The 20,351-nt window shown below is 34.0% G+C and overlaps 1 protein-coding gene and 1 long non-coding RNA gene across 2 annotated transcripts; one reads left to right on the top strand and one right to left on the bottom strand.

Moving 5' to 3' along the window:
• The first annotated feature begins 346 nt into the window (after positions 1–346).
• LOC111513848 (uncharacterized) lies at positions 347–15,353 on the top strand. The gene is made up of 5 exons (XM_074178757.1): positions 347–1,161; positions 2,059–2,234; positions 4,494–4,746; positions 7,516–7,773; positions 12,893–15,353. Exons 1-5 carry the CDS (start codon positions 362–364, stop codon positions 13,143–13,145), a joined length of 1,740 nt encoding a protein of 579 aa, XP_074034858.1. The 5' UTR covers positions 347–361; the 3' UTR covers positions 13,146–15,353.
• A 294-nt stretch (positions 15,354–15,647) lies between these two features.
• LOC141483856 (uncharacterized) lies at positions 15,648–16,321 on the bottom strand. The gene is made up of 2 exons (XR_012466328.1): positions 16,141–16,321; positions 15,648–16,079 (listed from the first exon to the last, which is right to left on the bottom strand). It is a non-coding gene; the product is annotated as an uncharacterized lncRNA (long non-coding RNA).
• Positions 16,322–20,351: the final 4,030 nt, after the last annotated feature.

The following is a 20,351-nucleotide window of genomic DNA, read 5'->3' as shown; positions in this document are numbered from 1 at the left end:
ATATATATATATATATATATATATATATATATATCAAGTTTTATGTTTAAATTTTGAAATTACGTTATTCCACACATTGATCTTATTTCAGCTTGGGTCATTCCCGAAAAAAGTTATTCGTTGTCTCTGCTCGATCAAATAACATCGAGCAGAGAATAACTTTTGTCGGAAATAGCCCAAAATGGAATAGGATTAGTTCCAGCAAAAGCACCTACTATCAGTAGTTGACTCAAAAATGACAGTAAGTAAAACAGTAGTGATTCTGCTACAAGCAAACAAGAACAACTTTATGTTTATGTTTAAGTTCTGTAATGCACATAATGTCAAATCAATTCAAGTTATGGTCAAATGCGCCTGAATAATGAAGCATCGACTTATAATTAAAGAAGAAGAAAAATTCGAATATAAAGAGAAGAAGAAGAACTATAAAGTGTTTGAGGTTAATATTTATAAGTTTAAATCAAAATTGGAGATGGATTATTTTGGAATCAATAAAATGTCTACCATTCAAAAACCGGACACTCTCCAAGAAGTAGTGGCAAGTGATGAATCATCAACACAATCAGAGGAAAAAGAAAGTAATAATGGATTTACTGTAGAAGAGTCACTCCAGAAAAACATGCCAGTGGAAACTGACACTAACCTTCCTGAAGATTCTTGCCAGGTAAAAAACGAAAATGATGAGTGCCAGAAAACCCTACCAGAAAATTGTGTTAAGGAGCAAGAAATTCCTGCTGCTGAAAAATTCATAATAAACTCTCAAACAGATGAAAGCGGTGGTATGATATGTGAAGTGATTTCTGGACCTGTAGTATCACAAATGAACACAAACATCTCTGAAGACAGGGAGAAACAAGATGGTTTACAAAACGATTTAGCAAGTATAGTTGAAAAACTGAATTTGTCTGAGAAGGATCACAGACAACATAAATCTGAAGTTATTGTGAAAAATAATTCTCAATCCTTGAAATGTTTATTGATTTATGGTGATGGAGACGAATCTGATAATGATGAAAATAATACCAATCATGAAATAGAGCAAAAGGAAACTCCAGAGCAAAAGGAAACTTCCAGTAGTTCCACAGATTCTGAAAGTGACTCTGATTCCGATAAGGATTCAAGTTCTGTGTGTTCAGAAATTGACAGTGACAGTAGTTCTGAGTGAGTATATACATTATTTTTTTGAATTATGATTTTTGTTACTTACAAAATATGAATGTTCAGCATTGAAAATGTAAAAATAGATGTATAAGGGTCGATTAGATTGTCTCTATTTTAGCCTCTGTTGTTTTCACAAGAATGTTCAAGGTGGGTCGAATTATACAGTATAATTTCAATTCTAAGAATTAAGATGTGACATTCAGTACTACTTATCGGAACTTGAGCGTGCGATTTGCATATAAGTTGCTTCTTCTTCACTTATTCAGTATAATGATGATGAATTGTCGCAGTGGCACTGAACACGAAGCTAATATCCAATGTAGTCGACGCTGCTGACAAAAAAGTCTATTAATATGAAAAATCATAGTCTAAGTTGATGAGATACTCTTGGATTCTCGTTATTTTTTACTGGGAGGTAGAAATGCAGAACAATTTCGGTTTAGTCAAACTCAATTAGTTTAGTCAAACTCAATTAGTTTACAAGATTTTGCCTGTCTAAGTATATTTGGTGTCACCTTATTTTACAGCAAAAAACGAATGCAATTGACATATTTCAGTAAGTAGATCCCTTTTCCGTATTGATGCACCCTTTACTATTCTTTTTCATTCAATTATTGACAAGTTTCTTGAAACTCGATGGGAATTTCATAATTTATCTGATGCTTAAGTGTATAACACAGTTGAGATAATTCCTCTGCAGATCTAAGAGTGAAATCTAAGATTTTTTAGTGCTCTAGAAGTAACATTTGCCATATAGGGTTTGAATGAAATTTTTTGGCCCAGGGTCCAATTGCTTGATTTCAAATGGACTATTTATAGGATTCTTGTTTCAGAAAAAGGCAAATTTCAGACACTTGTCAATATTCAATTGCATTCAACTACAATCTTATTTTCCAGATCAGAATCAGTGTCTAACAAAAATGACAGCTCCAATAAGGCATGTAAGACAGGAACACCGTATTTTGAAGATCCACCGTCCCTTATAGACCTCTCTGAATTGGAAGTGGATTATCAAAAAGAAACATTCACACATGTAGGTGAAATCTGTGCAATAATTGAAATAGAAAAGATAGGTGAGTGAACTGCATTTTAACATCTCATATAAAGAGGTAAATGTTTCACCATGTAGATATAAAAGTGAAAAAGCAATAAGCTTATCAATCAGATATGTAAACTCAATACACTGCATATTCAGAGAAACAAGTTAACAAATAATTAAAAAAGATAGGTCTGCAATAAATAGTTTCTGATTTTTTTTCTTCAACATGCTTTATTGTCTAAAAAGTAACTTTCATTGATGAAGTTCAGAAGAATAATAGTGTTATGAATAAAAAAAAAGAACACAGATGCATATTGCTTGATTGAAGTATACGGGGTGATAAGGAACTCTTTGTACACGGCGACATTTTATTGTTTATGAGGTGAGGTGAGAGAAGAAATAAAAATTTTTAATAATGAAACACTTGAAAATTTAACCTAAACCTAATAGGTCTTTCACTATACAAGTGTGGTCCCAGAAGTACACAACCAAACAATGAAAACAGAAACTTTTTGGAAAAAAATGTATTTATTTTTCAACAAAATCTCCTTGCAGCTCTATACACTTTTCCCAGCGACGTTCAATAATTCGAGATGGTTTTTGTAATAAGAATTCTTGATTCTCAAAATAGCCATCAACTGCTGACATCACTTCTTCATCATTGAAAAATATCTGACCACTGAGCCATTTTTTCAAATTTGAGAACAGAAAATAATCTGAGGGGTGGGAACTTAAACTTTAATTCTTTAATTTTGGTCATTGCAATAATGGATTTTTGAGCTGGTGCATTGTCTTTTTGCTTGATTTCTTTCTCAAACGTTGCAACAAATTCCCATAATACTCGCCGTTCATAGTTATACCTTTTTTAAGATAGTCAATGAAAATTATCCCACGTGCATACCAAAAAACCGATGCCATGACCTTGCCTGCAGGTGAAATGGTTTTTGCCTTCTTTGGAGTCGGTTCCCCCTCTTGAGTTGATTCTTCCTTGCGAATCCAATGTTTTGATTGTTTTATTTGTCTCGGCTGTAAAGTGATGGACCCATGTTTCATCCATTGTTATGAAACGTCGCAAGAATTCTGCTTTGTTGCTGTGAAACTTCGCTAAACACTCAATTGAAACATCTTCACGGCACTGTTTTTGCTTGAGTGTGAGCTAACGCAATAGCCATCTTGCACACAACTTTCTCATGTCCAAATTTTCAAGTAATATACGATGTACCGCACATTTTGAAATGCCTCCTAAGTCTGCTAGCTCGCGCAAACGACTACGAATTTTCTCCATTTTCTCAAATTCATCGAAGGAGTTCGCTATTGATGGCTACCAAACAAATATTAAACAACGCAGCGTCTTCAGAAGCTCCAGCCAAACCCGTTTAAGTCTCAGTTCATCATATTTAATCATCGGAATTCCGCAACTTCTCCAACAATCAACTATTAGGAAAATAACGAGATTAAGGTATCCCTATAAACCAAAACACAACCGTCCAAATCTTCTACTGTGCCAACTCACTGGTATTATCCCTATAGAGGAAAGACTTCTGTCACTTACTCAGAAGTTTGCTGGAAAAGACGACAATGTGGAAATCATTAGAAAGTATGCTGTGACAAGAAACCCCATGCAAGAGTACGACATCGACACCCAACAGAAACGCTGTTGGAAAAATTACCACAACTTTCATTCATGAAATTGTTTTGTTTGTTCATTTGTATATTCTTACAATTTTTTTTTGTATTATTGTAAAATAAGCTATGTAATTTCAAAACAATTTTGTTACACGGCGGAAGGACTTTGGTTGACAGCCAGATGAGCAAAATTGTAATTTTGTTCAATAAATTACAATTATTTTTATTATTTTTTCTTGAAAGATATGCTTTATAGCCATCTCTAGGTTAAGCCAGGAACTTTTTGGACCACCCTTGTATTATAAGAATGACCACATATTACTGATCAAGAACTGTTCTATTTTGTTGATTTTCTGAATTTTCATTCACTTTCAGGGATCATAGTTTTTTCAGTATACCTACCGCCTAGAGATAATTTTGACATCTAATACAACATCAATCAATCAATTTATTCAATTCACATACATATTCTTGTGCATAATAGATGTTAGTATATTTTCAATGATAATTACAGTAGATTAAAAATAAAAAATAAATAAATAACAATAAATAAGTGGTGGTGTTCAGTCCTTGGGAAACGCCTAAGAAAAGCTTGTGTTGCGTATTTTTCCAGACATCACTTTTGATTATTCGTAAATTCTTTATATTTTGTTTTTTTTTCTTTTAGTTACAGTTACTACTATTAGTGGAACACCAGTTCATAATATTGGCACCATTCTCTTCATCGATAGTGGTGATTCAAAGAAGCCGTTTGGTGAAATATGTGATGTTATAGGTCAAGTAAGTTCGCCAACATACTGTGTTGGATTCAAAAGTATTGATGAGATGAAGAAACTTGGAATCGAGAAAAAAATGAAAGTCTATTCTGCACCCACAAATAGTAAACTTTCATTATATGTTTTCCTCAAAGATTTATTAGCGTAAGTATTATTTATTTATGGAAGTAGCTTGATTTTGTTTTTTTTCTCACCGACAAATAGCTATACCAGGTGACACAAACTCATAGTATACCCTATTTTTTTTTCATAAGCTCTTTTTACGAAATTCAGAATATTGAATATTCTTACAAAGAGGCACTTTTTCACGTAACCGGGGACTTTTTCCAACTTGTATTTTTTTAAAAAGGAAATCAAAGTTTGATTTTTAAATGGAGCTCCCTGTATACTATTACATTTTCGAAATTTGCGTAATTTTTTTAATCCGATGATACCCCATAGTTGATATTTGAATATTGGATTGGATCACATGGTTTTGTGAGGTGGCCTGCAAAATCACCCAATTTAATCCCTTTAGACCTCTTTTAGGTCCTTGTGGGTTATAGGGGAAGTTGATATGAAATAATAAACTTGGTTTTCGATGAAGGATTATTGTTAATTAGTTACAGAATACCTACATTGTTGGAAGTCGTATGAACCGCAAAAAGTTTGAAATGCCAAATTATAGGGAATGTCCACAAATTGCATTCACTGAACAACATTTGTATTTGGAATGATATACCGAACGATAATGTGAGAGAAATTACTTCAAACGTCTTCTCAAGAGCTTCATTTAAAAATCGAACTTATGTAATTTCCGGAAAAACTGGAAGTTGGACAAAATCTCCCGTTACTTGAAAAAGTGCCACTTTTTGAGCATATGTGATGTTTCGAATAACGTAGAAATAGCTTTAGAAATGAAAAAAAGGGTGTGTAGTGTCGCTTGTCTCAATGGACACAAATACTTTCCCATGAAATGGGTAATCTATAACCATTACTATGATAATTATTTTAATTTTCCGGTGTTTAGCTATACCTACTAAAGATTTTCAAACAAATTTTTGTTGCCATTTCATATTTTGACTGAATCAAAAAACTGTGTTATTTCAATAACAGATCTTGAACTGAGCGATCACAAACTAATAATAACTGTTATAATTGTAAACAAGATTGAATTTCCTCAATGATTACTGGTATGTTGGAAGATCCATATCAATTATATGATTGAATATTAGTTTTTGTTCCATCAGAGAAATCAATGGATATAAACAAAAATTCCATACTTTTTAATTATAAGAACATTATCTATTTGCATAGATAACCTCTCCACGAACATGATTTTAGATAACAAAAGTATATGATATTTTTCTGTCTGATCACACTTATCAGGTCTGCGTAAAGAACTCAAAGCCTTCTGGCAGTAATCATTTTGAAGCGGGACATAGACGATTCTAAAATCTGTTTTTAAAAAATCTGTTTTTCCGTTAATCAGCTGCCGCCCCCATTCGAACGACAACTCTCAGAAGTTGAGAAACTTGTGCGAGCTAAGGACTAACGAGGTCTTACCTTTTAACGTATGATTCCTAACACGGTTGCAGAATCATTCCAGCTTCAACCAGATAAATTCTCTCGAGAAAAATATCTGGTCGAGGCGGGAATCGAACACACGACCTTCCGATCGTGAGTCGGACGCACTACCACCGCGGCCAATTCCACAATAACATACCAGGCCTGTTCAAAAAATAAGGTGAATTTTCATTTTTCTTAAATGATATTTATTTTTTCATCAATTTCTGTTTTGTCTCCTTAATAGATATAATACACTTGTGTCAGCGTTTTTTCCAATCCTCGTCCTTTCATTGGTCTGTTTATTGCGAATAGGAAAAAGTCGCAGGGGGTCAAGTCTGGTGAATATGGTGGCTGAGTCATGATTACGGTGTTGTTTTTGGCCAAAATTTATGAACAAGCCATGACGAGCGAGAAGGTGCATTATCGTGATGCAAAAGCCATGAATTGTTTTTACACAAGACCGGACGTTTTCTTCGTATTGCAGGAGCCAATTTATATGTTGACATCCTCAGCAATTTCTTTAATAGTGATTCGACAATTTTCCATAACAATTTTCTTTACTTTCTCAACATTTTCATCGGTTGTTGAGATACTGGGGCATCAAGGGCGAGTGTCGTCATTCATATCTTCTCCACCTTCTGTGAAAAGCATGTACCCCTTGAAAATATTTTTCTGACAGAGAGTACAATCACCGTATGCCACTGTCAACATTGCAAGTGTTTTTGAGCACTCAATTCCATTTCTTAGACAAAATTTGATGCATATTCTTGGATCAATTTTTTTGAAACTTCACCGTATTTTTTTAACACACCTAGTATTTTGGTAGACATCTAAAGAATGAAATGCCCAGATATCATATTTGATAATCCACATGCATACACGTACAGGATGTTTCCGAAAAATCAGTTTAGGACCATGTTTCCATAAACTACCCAGAAAACAGTAAGGAGTATTGACACCTCCACAAAAAAATCTTTAAAAAATCAATATAACAGAAAGAAAGAATATTATACATGGGTATAACACCGCAAAGGTTAGCTTCTTCAGGGAAATTATAGTAAACAATATTGAAAAATTGAGAACTTGCATTTTTGGGTGTAAGAAAAAAGAAAAGATAAAATTATATAAAATGGAAATCTCAAAATTCGTTTGCGTTCTTCCTGATTATCTCAACACTGACCAGAACATCTTCCGAAACTTCGTTCATAGAATTCAAAGCGAGTTCAAAATTCTTATTGAGATCAAGTTCTTCAAAATAAAATCTTTGAAAAAATTTTGACATCAATTATTTTTTTCGACATTTCTTTGTTTTGCTTACCCAAGTTTTCAATGGTTTTGTTTGTAATTCATGTCAACTGTTCACAGAGAAAAACACACTGATGCATTGAGCGGTGAAGAGTCTTCCTCAGATGAAGAAGTTTGTGACAAATTACCACAAAAAAGGAAATCCTGTGGTACAATCTCAGAAAACGGCAATCATTCATATTCCAAGAGCAGTAGAGGTAGAGGCAGAGGAAGAAGGAATACGAAATATTCGAATATGGCACCTGGTCGACAATACCAAACCCCAGTTCCTTTTTATGATCCATCAGTTCCTCCTCCATTGTACCAGAATAATTCGAGGTGAATCATTTGTTTTTAAATTTTTGAGAGTGACGTGAATCAATAATTAATTTGTTTCTCTTTTATATCTGTTTTGATCTCATTCTCAAATATCATATTTTTGTGATTCTATGAAGCAAAGTTCTTGTTTTAGTATTGAAACTGGTTTGAGAAATTGAGGACCTGAATTTTCAGATGTTAGAAAAAAGATAAAATGATATGGAAAGGGAATCTCAAAAAAGAATAAGTCCATCCACAATCGTTTTCTGATGATAGAATAGAATAGACATATACTTCATTGTCCAAGAAAATACAAACTTATTGACAAAGCTTGTTAAAGAATCTGGTATATATAGCACTTCAAAGAATAAGAGAAAAGAAACAATTCAAAAACACAAATACACAGAAACACAATTTGAGCAAAACTAAATTCACATCTAATAGATAAAATATATCAATAGAAATTAAAATTTAACAAATTGTAGACAAAATAGTTTGTATAGTCCCTTTTAAAAGATGTAAATAAAAAATGTATACAATTTAAACATAAGTTCACGTGCCATGGCAATAAAATAATATATATCCCAGTATAAAATATAATTTAAAGTATAGGTGTCAATATAAACAACAAAAAAAAACACCTGTATCAAATCACAGCAAAGTTCCATTGTAATATTCATCAAGATTGTAAGGTTTTAGTTGCAAGGGCATCTTTAACAAGATTTCTGAACATTTTATAGCTTTTTTCCTTCCTAATTTCGTAACGTATGTGATTATACAGCTTTTTACTCTCATAAATTGAAGAATACTTTGTCTGGCTTGTTTTTGGAACAGGAAGATGTATTTTATTTTCAGTTACTTGCCGGGTTATATAATTTGTAGGTTCCGGAGTTCCAACCATGTTATGTTTTTTGTAAATCATGCAAACAGTTTCAAGTATCAAATTACAAGTAACAGTGAGAATTTTTTCTCTCAAAAATAATGTTCTGCGTGACTCACGTACTCCCACCTTGCATAAGTATCTAACCGCTCGCTTTTGCAAAGCAAACACTGAATGAAAAAGTTGTTGACTGCAAAATCCCCAGAAGGCATCACCATATCTCAGGTGGGACTCAATCAGGGAATGATATACCATTTTCCTTGTGGATGAACCCAGTTCATTTGAAACTATTCGAAGTGCATAACATCCTGATGCCAATTTTTATTCAAAGCTGAAATATGTTGATCAAATTTTAATTTGTTATCCATGAAGATTCCCAGGAATTTGAATTGCTTTTTATTCTCAAGAATTTGTCCATTCAAGTATACATTGTTGATATTACAGCTGAAGGTGAGTAGGTTTGTTTTTTTTAATATTAAAGCACAAGTAGTTCGCGTCACACCATTTTTTCACAACTTCTAAATTACTCTAGATAGTTTCTTTCATATTAGGAGTATTTTTTCCACTCCAAAGGAGTGTGGTGTCATCCGCAAAGATGGTAAAACTTCCTTGAATTGAAAGAGTCACCAGGTCATTTACATAAATAAGGAAAAGAATCGGGCCTATAGTAAAACCAATAATGATTGAGAGTAAAGCGCGTTGTCATATCTAAATTTTACGTTACCAGTTTATAGCAGAATCAAAATATAGTAAGCAGTAGAGTTGTAGGTTGTGACAAATTATAGATAATACACAATACTAGTACGATTAAAAGGTATTATTTATGACAAAAATCAGTAATGAGCTTGTAATGAGTAATACTTATACATTTCCTGATTACTGATCAGTTAAAATTCATTATTTTCTGTATAGTGTTAGATATTTATTACAACTAGTGGCAACGCTGTACGCAACGATATTTCTGTCTTTGTCACTTTACTGTAACTTCCATCTCATTGTTGCAGTCCTCACTAATGTACTTGCAGCCATGAGCGTATCATTGGTTTGTGAATTATACAGCGTGAATTGTACGTTTTACAGTTAAGTTAGTCAGCAATCGACGTGTTGTGATAACAATTGGTGAAAATAATAGTGCTAATAAGTGTTTAAGCGTTACATAATTATATTTCTACACCGTTCTCAAACTACTCAAAAAATGGGAGACATGGTCGGGCCTTCCACGTCGAAAAAGGTAAAACGGTCGGAGTCTCGGTCAGTAAGAGAAAAACAAATTGTACTGCGAGTATTTCACTGTCTTGAAAGAGATCATCAGCCACCAAAAGATGACTTTGTGCATATATGCTGTAATTCTACATGGGTACCTTCGAATAACCAACCGGGCATTTCTACATCATTAAGTTCCACAATTACAAAAGATAAATTAGTTGATATGTGCTCTGATTATACCGGTGTACCAAAATCATCGATTTACAAAATACTAAGAGAAGCAGAAATTCATGGGGACGTACAAACGCCAAAAACTAGTAGCGGACGAAAAAAAATCACAGTTGATGAAGACGCCAAAACCAGTATACGCAGAACTATTCACAGTTTCTTTTTCAGAAATGAGCTGCCCACACTACAAACAGTTCTGGAGGCACTTAGCGATCATGAATTGGTCCCAAAAATGGGTAAAGAAACTTTTAGGAAACTTGTACACGAAATGAAATTTACGTACGGAAAAGTTGACAGGAAAAGCATTCTCATTGAACGTCAAGAAATAATAGCATGGAGAAGAAACTATCTAAGAAAAATTGACGAATTTCGGAAGCTCAAAAAAAATTGTACTTCATGGACGAGACATGGGTTAACCAAGGACATACGGTCAAAAAAGTATGGCAGGATGGTAATATAACAAGTGCACGACAAGCCTTTATTGAAGGTTTGTCAGGTTAAAAGAGCCATCTGGAAAAGGTAGTCGTCTGATAGTTACGCATATAGGAAGCGACAGTGGATTTTTACCAAATGGTGAATTAATATTTAAATCTAAGAAAACAGGCGACTATCATGAAGAGATGAATGCGGAGGTGTTTGAAAAATGGTTTGAAGGCATCATTCAACTTGTGGAACCTGGGTCTGTCATCGTCATGGACAATGCCCCATACCATAGTCGACATTTAGAACCATTACCGAAACAATCATGGAAAAAAGCAGCAATTCAAGAATGGTTAATTAATAAGAACATCCAATATAACAAAGATAGTTTAAAGGCAGAACTACTTCAGCTAACAAAATTACACACAGACAAATATAAAAAATTCGCAGTGGATGAAATGGCGTTAGGTCGTGGAATTACAGTTTTAAGGTTACCACCATACCACTGCGAATTAAACCCAATAGAATTAATCTGGGCGCAAGTAAAAGGATATGTGGCACGAGAAAACAGAACATTTAAATTTGTTGTACGTATCAAAACCTTTGACATATACTGAGTTCATACTGATTTTGGTATTAGTTCTATGTTTATGTATGTCAATATTATGTCTAGTGTAATATTTGTGAATATTATAATTAGAACAATTATATTTTTTAAGATATGTTCCAGTTGAATCATTAAAAGTTTTATGCACAAATATCATTGTCTCTGGGATACCGAAAGCCAATTTAGAGATGTTTACATTGTAATTATGGGCGTATATCGGTTTCCTCTCAATATAATTCTCATTCCTCTATTTTGTAGTTGTGCCTGTTTGTTCAAATTGAAAGAGTATAAAATCGAAGCACAATAATCAAAGTGTGGTTGTATAATTGTTTTATAGACTAATATCTTTGTGTTTAAAGACAGATGCTTTGAAATTGTAGAGTAAAAATAATTTTTTCGAAATTTTCTTATGTATGTATTGAAAATGTTCTTCAAATGTGAGATTGCAGTCCAGTTGAAACACTCAGTATTTCACAGTACTAATCACTGTTATATTTTCATCATTGATAGAAATATTTATCTGGTTTATATTAATTTTTTTATGTTTGTATTTTGAAGTGAGGATCATGGCAGTAGTTTTGCTCACATTCAATTTCCATTTATTAATTTTCATATATTTGTCAACTTTTTGCAATATCACATCCATTTTCTGTACAGCAGCATCCAGGCTTATATCACTACAAGCTAATAGAGTATCGTCTGCAAACAGGTTGATCAATTCACCATCGACATGTATATTAATATCTTTTAAATATATAATGAATAGTAAGTGGCCCAATATAATTCCCTGGGGTACTCCTTTATTGTTTAATATTTCATTTGAAATTGTACCATTGATTCTAACTCTTTGTTTTCTGCCTTCCAGATAGTTTGAAACCCATTCATACACTCAATTTCATATATTTTCATTTTGCTGAGGATTGTATTTCTGTCGATTGTTTTAAAAGCTCTCTTCAAATCTAAAAATACCGCTACTATAAACTTGTTGTTACCTAATTTGTTTATCAAATAGTTGAGTGACCTCTGCAATGCCGACTCACAAGAGTACTTTTTTCGAAACCCTGACTGATTATCAAACAGAATCTCATTTTCATTCACAAAGTTTAGCAATTGATTGTAAACAGCATACTCAAGTACTTTCTCAATGGGTGGCAGCGTATTAATTGGCCTAAATTCCTCAGCTCTGATAGTTTTATTCACCTTAGGAATTGGAATAATAGTACTAATTTTTAGCAGATCTTGGATCTTTCCAGTCTGAATTTGGACCAAATTGTGTGTTAAAAATGTAATTAAGTGCTCAAAAACACTTGAAATATTGACAGTGGCATACGGTGATTGTACTGTGAGTCAGAGAAATGTTTACAAGTTTTACAGGAAAAAACAACACCGTAATCATGCCTCAGCCACAGTGGTCATCAAATTTGCCCCCCTATGTCGTTTTTTCGTTCCAGAAATTGAAACGACCCATGAAAGGACAGCGTTTTGCGACGAGTGAGGTGATAAAACTGAATCGCTGACAGAGCTCAAGGACATACCAAAAAGTATTTATCAGAACTGATTCGAGGATTGGAAGAAACTCTAGCGCCAGTGTATTATATCTGAGGGGGACTATTTTGAAAGGGACAACATGGAAATTGAGGAACGAACGAATATTTTTTGAGAAAAATGATAACCCAACCTATTTTTTGAACAGAGTAGTATATTATGAAAATATTTTTAGGTTTGTCGTCTATTCTAATTCAGGAATGCTGTGTTTTACATACTATTCTATAGTTCATTAACTGTCGTTATTATTACAGCTGGAACAATAATCCCAGAACAAATGCGGCACCACCTCAATTTTGGAGTACCCCTCCATACCTGAGGACTCCTCCGCCATACCAAAGGGCACCCCCACCAAGGCCAGACAGCAATACAATATTCAGTGCGCAATGTATGCCGCCACCTGCCACACATACTAGTTTTCAACCATTGGGATTTTCACCACATTTTCCTCCTCCTAGCTATAGGCAGAACTTTCCTAGCAGTGACAAACAAAAATCTCTACAATAATTCAAATTGACATTGATACAACTGAAAAGATTGTTGAATGATGAATAGCTTCTAATTCATCAACATTTTTTCACTACGATTTTTAAAGATTGAAACCTCAAGAAAGAAAAAAATGTATATTCGAAAACGATTACTAATTTTCTATTTACGTACAGTGTGTTATGTAACGAGTGTCCGGTATTTTACTGGACGATTCCCCAGTTATTTATAAGGTAAAAAGTTCATATAAGCATTGATCCGCAAGGCTTTCATTTTTGAGATACATGGTGTTGAAAATGTCTTTTATTTTGGTTTCTCGTGAATAAATTTCAAAAAGATGTTGATATTTGGACAAAAATTGGTTTTTGGGACTTTTTGATATGATACATTCCAATTGATTTTAGTTTTGCACTTGATTATAGGGGGCGTTACCTACAGGTCTTGGTCTCTTTCCGTGAGTCACCACTTTGTCGTGCATGTATGTATGGCATTTTCTACAGGTAAAAGGTAGTCTTGTCAAACATGTAGAAGGTATTCTTGTAAAAGTTGCTACAAGTAGCAACTTAATTTGAAATAATCGATGCATCCAATTGTCTTCTCATAGATTCGCGAAATCTTTGAAAATAAAAGTATCAAGTAGTGTATAGTATAATTCCAAAATAGCAGTCACCAAATTCTCAGAAATGACTGACATTTTTTCCTTAATCTGTCTCTTGCAGTGACTAAGGAATTTATACTAAACAGATGAAGAAATGTCAATTTCAAGTGTATTGCTAGTATTTAAAAACTATATTCACAAATAATAATTACAAATAAATACAAATAATATTCACAATAAAAAATTTGCGCTTTTGGAAATGAGATGGACATAAAAATAATCTTAGACGAATGTACAGGGTGTTAGTAAAGTAAATAAAAATGTTTCGCGAGAAAAGTAGGTACCAGTTTTACAAAAAGTTTGGTAGAATGATGAATGATGTTTGACATCTAAAATAAGGAATAAATTCAAAATTTCAGACCAAAATTTCAAGTGGGCCTTGATTCTTTGTGAAGTTTTGCAAATAATCGCAAAAAGATATAATCATCACATGATGGGCCAATATTTACATATCTCTGTATCTTGTGACAAATTAAATCTGCCGTTTTTTTCCGCCCCACAAACATTTCTGTGTACGCAAAGTTGCCATTCATAAATTTTAGTCGCAGAGTAAAAATTATTTTTTTTATATTCATTCAATAAGCATTGATGCTGTTAAATACATTTCATAAGCGGGTAGTTTTTTTTAATAAATAAAACACGTTGTCCATTACTATGTGACTATTTAGCTGCGAGTGTATGATTTAAATTGAAGATGATAAAATATATAGAATCATAACCTGACAACAATATTTTCGTTTGAATGAAATATTTCTGAGAATTTGGTGCCTACTATTATGTTTATTCTAATGTTTTTTTTATGCTGGCATGTCGCATAGTTTTAATTGTTATTCGTGTGATTATTTGTTTGAAAATGGTAAAGTTTACCAATGCAGAGTATGCTGACATACATTTCATATACGGACTTGCTAACGGCGTTATCCGAACCGCTCAATTCCTACTTCAAACACCTTTTCAAGAATTCACACTGGTTAAGGGAAACAGGAAGTTTTGAGAAAGAACCACAGCAACACCTGGTTAAAAGCTCCAGAAAAATAGAGTTGTATAGTATGGAAAATGTTAATCAATAATTTGTCATATCCCTATCATATTCTAAAAGTTCAGGCACTCCGAACTCGTGACTTTCCATTATGTATCAACTTCTGTTGTTGGTTTCTCCAACGCCTTATTCAAAATCCTTCACTTGAAAATCAAATCGATTCTGTTTAAAATGTTTTTCCGTTAACCAGCTGTCGCACCCCTACGAACGACAACCCTCAGAAGTCGAAACTTGTGCGAGCTGAGGATCAACGAGGTCTTACCTTTTAACGTGTGATTCCTAACACGGTAGTAGAAAATTAGTAATTGTTTTCAATTATGTATATATAGAAAAGGTACCTTTAGAAAAAATCCGAATACGTCTGAATCATATATATCAAAGCTCACTCTATAAACAGGGAGTAGCGAGAGAGAAACGGCAACACAGTCCAGGTTGCTATATATTGAAAGTAAGGTTATTATGTATATAGATATTAAAAAGTATTTTTCATCTAAATGTTTTTCAAAAATTACAATAAAAATATATAAACTGATTTCTTTTATTTTTCTTTTTTTTTTCCTATACATATTTTTTTATAATGATTGTGATTCAGTTACATTTGTTTATTAATAGATAGATAGATATATAAACAGATAGGGTCTGACTCGGCCCTGCCAGAATGAAAATGCAATGATGTACTAAATCATGAAAGAAAAAGTACTAAATCCGGGCAAAATGTACTGAAAAAAGTAAATATCAATATGTACCAAAACGGACTAAAAAGCACCAACACCGAACACGAAAAGTACTAAATAAATGGCGGGAACTTCAAATAAATAGCGGGAACTTAAATCAATGATTTATTTATAATAACAAAGGGACAAAACTTCACAATCTTGCTGTAGACCTATATAAAAAAAATAAATATATGCATTTATTATAATAAAAAATATTTTCTGAAATACATACAGATATAAATACTTAAAACAATGATAACGAAAAAACTTATTTCAACATATTTTGCCTATATCACTGGTACAGCAACTAAAAAAATTCGTAAATTCAGATGTCAACAAAACGAATGGATCTATTCTATAACTCTTGTATAGAAACTATATGTTCCATATTATCGATATTATCATTGTTATGGTTAAAATGAGTATCTCTAATCTCTAATTCTGCTTGGCTAATATCAGTGTCGATTTCTAAAACAATACTTTCATTTTCATTGACCGGTTCTAGTTCTAAAGCAACCTGCTTTTCTTCTCGTATAACAAACCTTCAAAAATAAAACGTATTGATACATGATTATTAATTATAATGTACAATTTTCAATTTACTTGTCCATTATTTATAATTTATATTAACAAAATGACAAAACACTTTTTACCGTCATTTACATTTGTTAACAATTCAGATATGGCAATTGACAGTGACAATTGACGATTTTGACAAGAGCTTCTCATTTGTACTAAACATTGTACTAAATATAAATTATTTGCTAAAATGTACTAGATGTGTTAGATGCAAGACTAACGTACTGAACATTGGCCGAAATCACTAGATCTAATACGAAAACACTAGTTCTGGCAGCCCTGGTCTGACTCCTCTGGACCTGTACGTTATGGAGGTTGCGTTAATAGCCGTGTTACGATTGCGCACGGCTAGTTTAAACCTCGAAGTAGGAAGAAATAGGCAAGAAGCACTTACTCCACAACCTCTGCTGCAGGCAATCAGTGATGCAATTGAACCCAGGTTTGTGTTTAATAAACCTTACAAAATACAAATAAAACAGTCAGATGCTACAAATGCAATACGCATATATACAGACGACTCAAAAACCATAGAAGGCTCAGGATGTGGAGTATACTCCAGATCACTAAACCTAAGAATGGGAAAAAATACCAGTGTGGTCCAAACAGAACTGGCTGGTATCTCAATCGCCACAAACGAAATAAACAGGAAAGGAATTTCTGGCAAAAACATAACAATCTGCACTGACAGCAGACAAGCCCTATTAGCCTTGAAAAGATAACGTGTTACCTCAGGGCTAGTACTAGAGTGCCACCAAGATTTAGCCAAAGCCTCGGTAGATAATAACATTATCCTGAGGTGGGTTAAAGGGACACGACAGGAGTAAAGGTAATCGAAATGCCAATTCTTTAGCCAAGGAAGCGGCTGGACTAAGAGTTTTAGGACCCAGTGGCACCTACGGCCTGATGACTTCGACAATTGCGGAACTAGCTAAATGTTACACCCATGCTCAATCCCTAAAGATATGGAATGGAATCAACCTGGGCGACCTTAGGAAGCTGGCGCCGAAGAAATTTCTGGCGATGACCAGGAAAAATCTACGCTTAACAGCAGGATTTCTGACTGGCCACTGTCAACTGAAGAAACACCTCCATAATATGGGGCTAGTGGACACACCTCTATGCAGGATGTGTGAACAGGAAGATGAGACTGTCAGGCATGTCCTGTGCGAGTGCCCGGAGTTATAGTCAATAAGAGAGTGTGTGTTCGGCGAGTCTTGGCCTACACCTGCCGATATAAAGGAGATGTCTCCCAGCGACCTGTCCACTTTCCTGGAAAGGACAGGATGGACGATGACCTAGGAGGACAACTCCTCGGGAGGATGTACAATGGGTCATATGTGGCCTAAGTGCTATGGGCTTACACTCACCCTCCCTAATCTACAGATACAGATATAGATAGATATATCTTTAGTTTAATGAATTAGGATATCCCAATATACAATAAATCTACAAAGTATGAAGCAAAAAAGATGTGCGGTACATATAGAAATGACTTAAAATATATGACAAACACAAGTTCAATGAAATATTTCTAGAAACATTTCTACAAAAATCCCAACAATATACATTAAAAAATTTCAAAAAAACATGTATGTAGCCAAATTACGGTACAAACATTTGTTTTGGTAACAAATAGGCACGCCCCCCCCGGCCGGTATCGCCGCAAGAACTAAGTATACATAGGATATCCCTATGTTAACAGTCCACATCTATAATTATTTGTTTATTTTTTATTATTGTCCTTCTATAAACATTGAATGTTTCTGTAACAACTTGAGCACCAACTCGGGCACTTCGTCCGTTACCACATCGCCTTTGATAATGTATACCGCAGTAGTAGACGAAACGTCAGACAAAAACCTGCAGACCACGGCCAATAAAAAGGGAAAATAGCTTTCACACACCAAAGTAGGTGTATACTTTGTGCGTGTCCCGCTGCGGCCTTAATTATGTTTCTGTGTTTGGCAGAGTTTCAATCTCAACATCAGACCTGGGAGAGCATTCATCAGATGATCTGACTGAATGTGTTCGAAAGATGTGGTTGAGTTTGAATTGGTGTGACGTGCCATGAATAGTTGCAAGTTGCAATGAAGGTTTGAATAGATCCACTCACTTTGAAACTAACCTAACCCAACGCAAACTCATATTCTTATTTCTAATTTTACAACAAAAAAAATTATGTACCAAAATAGTATTTCTAATTCTCATTCATATTAATATTTGAAAATTCGAGCAATTTTTATACTGAAAGGATTCAATTTGTTTGAAATGCTTGGTAGGTATATTTAAATGACTTTTATTATGGCCACAAGAAGTTTGCGTTTCACGTTGATTGTTTTCGTCTAGGAACGTGCTAGGAATCACACGTTTTACCTCAGCTCGCACAAGTTTCGACTTTTGAGAGTTGTCGCTCGTAGCGGGCGATAGCTGGTTAATGGAAAAACAGTTTGTTTTAAAACAGATCTGATGAAATTTTTGAATGGTCTTGGCAATTTAAATTTTGTTTGTCAGCAACATTGTTAGACTTCCCACCACTGTGTCTTTTCAAACGTAATAAAAATAATAATAATTATAATAAATAGACTTTATTCTTCATAATACAATAGAATACATAGCATTGACAGTAAGATACTAGGTATTTCAGTAAATGAATAATTGGCGGGGGTTCAGCCTGAGCTGTTTTTTAACCCTACCATGAAAAAGGGAGTGTATACAAGTATAATCGTAATCATAATACAGAGATCCATAAAGGCAATCGAACAGTTGTATATGTGGTTATCAAGATTGTCAGTCCGAATTTTTTTTAAATTTGATTATCAAACTTCTCTTGAAATTGTTTAGACTGAACGATTCATATTCTTTCGGCAATAGGTTATAGAGCCAGGCGATACTGTAAGAAAAACTGCGAATATAAATGGAACTGCGATGCTTTGGGATTACTAAGATATTTTTATGTCGCGTCCGAGAGTTGGGTATGCTTGAAAACAACTTCAATCTCTCACAAAGATAAGCTGGTTTTCGGGTCAGAAGGGTTTTGTGGGTATCTGTGAGGAGGTGTAGTTTTCTCATATTCTGCATTGAAAGCCAACCTGATTCTTTCATTTTGTGGCTAATGGTCAAATTTGCGACATCCGTATGCGTACCTTATGCAGGCATTTTGTATTCTCTGCAGACGGACGGAAACGCATAGACGTAAGAAAGGTCCATAAACACTGTCACAATATGAGAGCTTTGAAAAAATTAGACTTTCGCATAATGTCAGCTTCTTGTTTGTGGAAGGAAGATCACGATTTGGATACAATTGTCTGAGACCATTATATGATACCTTACATAAGTTGCTGACATGTCCCGAAAATCTCAGTTCACTGTGTAGATACAAACCTAGATTCCGGCACTCCTTGACCTGAGGGAGGTAGTCATTTTCAATTTTGATTCTTATCTGTCCAGTGGCTGAATTTCTGCATGCCGTAGGACCCAAAATCAAGAAGATTTTTTCCCATTGAGCTTCAGATTGTGTGCCGTAGATATTTCCACTATTATCACCAAATAACGTCGCTGAAGTTCGACGAATGCTGTGGTTTGAGTAATTTTCACGATTGGTTGAATTTAAAAATTCTGCGATTCTCAATCCGAGATTTCCAAAACTGTGGATACCAAAGGCTGAATCGAAAATTTTCCTTTTTTGTAATTCACGAATAATCTGATATTTGGAGTATGAGATGGCTGTAAAAATAAAGATTGTCTATACAACAGCAGATTTTCTTGCCCAATTATACCAAAGGTTCTCTCAATATTTGTTTTGGAATCTGGTATTTTCACAAGCAACATATGTATTCCTTGTTGTTTACTACATCAATTAACATTTTTGTTAGTTTTTCCCGTCTATACGAACCGACGAACCCAATAATTGTCGCTACCAAAAATAAAGAAAATTCAGCTAATACTCCTATATCCTACAAATGTAATATTTTGTTAAAATTATTTTCAGCTTTAGGTGTGTTTTATTATTTTTTCTCCTAATGAATTCAATGATCTTCTTACTGTTGAAGACTATTGATTTCTTTGCTCAATAATCAACATTATTTCCTCCAATAAATGCGATAACCTTCGGGAAAGTGGCGTTGTTTACATTTTTCTTCACTGAAATGGTACCTTTCAACATGCTTCACAAAGTAGAGGATTTGACAGTTTCAGATTTTTGCACCAACTGAGCCAAAATTACGTCTTCTGTAATA

The sequence above is a fragment of the Leptinotarsa decemlineata genome, unplaced genomic scaffold (assembly GCF_025532065.1).
Source record: "Leptinotarsa decemlineata unplaced genomic scaffold, Ldec_3_MD MMD2_tig00004307_RagTag_RagTag, whole genome shotgun sequence".
Classification (NCBI taxonomy): domain Eukaryota; kingdom Metazoa; phylum Arthropoda; class Insecta; order Coleoptera; family Chrysomelidae; genus Leptinotarsa; species Leptinotarsa decemlineata.
This window is presented reverse-complemented; position numbering and strand designations above follow the sequence as displayed.

What these genes read in the sequence shown, in the direction of transcription:
- LOC111513848 (XM_074178757.1), top strand. Translation starts at nt 362, where the DNA reads ATGAAGCATCGACTTATAATTAAAGAAGAAGAAAAATTCGAATATAAA. An exon ending in AATTGAAATAGAAAAGATAG is followed by an intron (nt 2,235 to 4,493) that starts GTGAGTGAACTG and finishes TTTTTCTTTTAG; the next exon opens with TTACAGTTACTACTATTAGT. An exon ending in TTCCTCAAAGATTTATTAGC is followed by an intron (nt 4,747 to 7,515) that starts GTAAGTATTATT and finishes AACTGTTCACAG; the next exon opens with AGAAAAACACACTGATGCAT.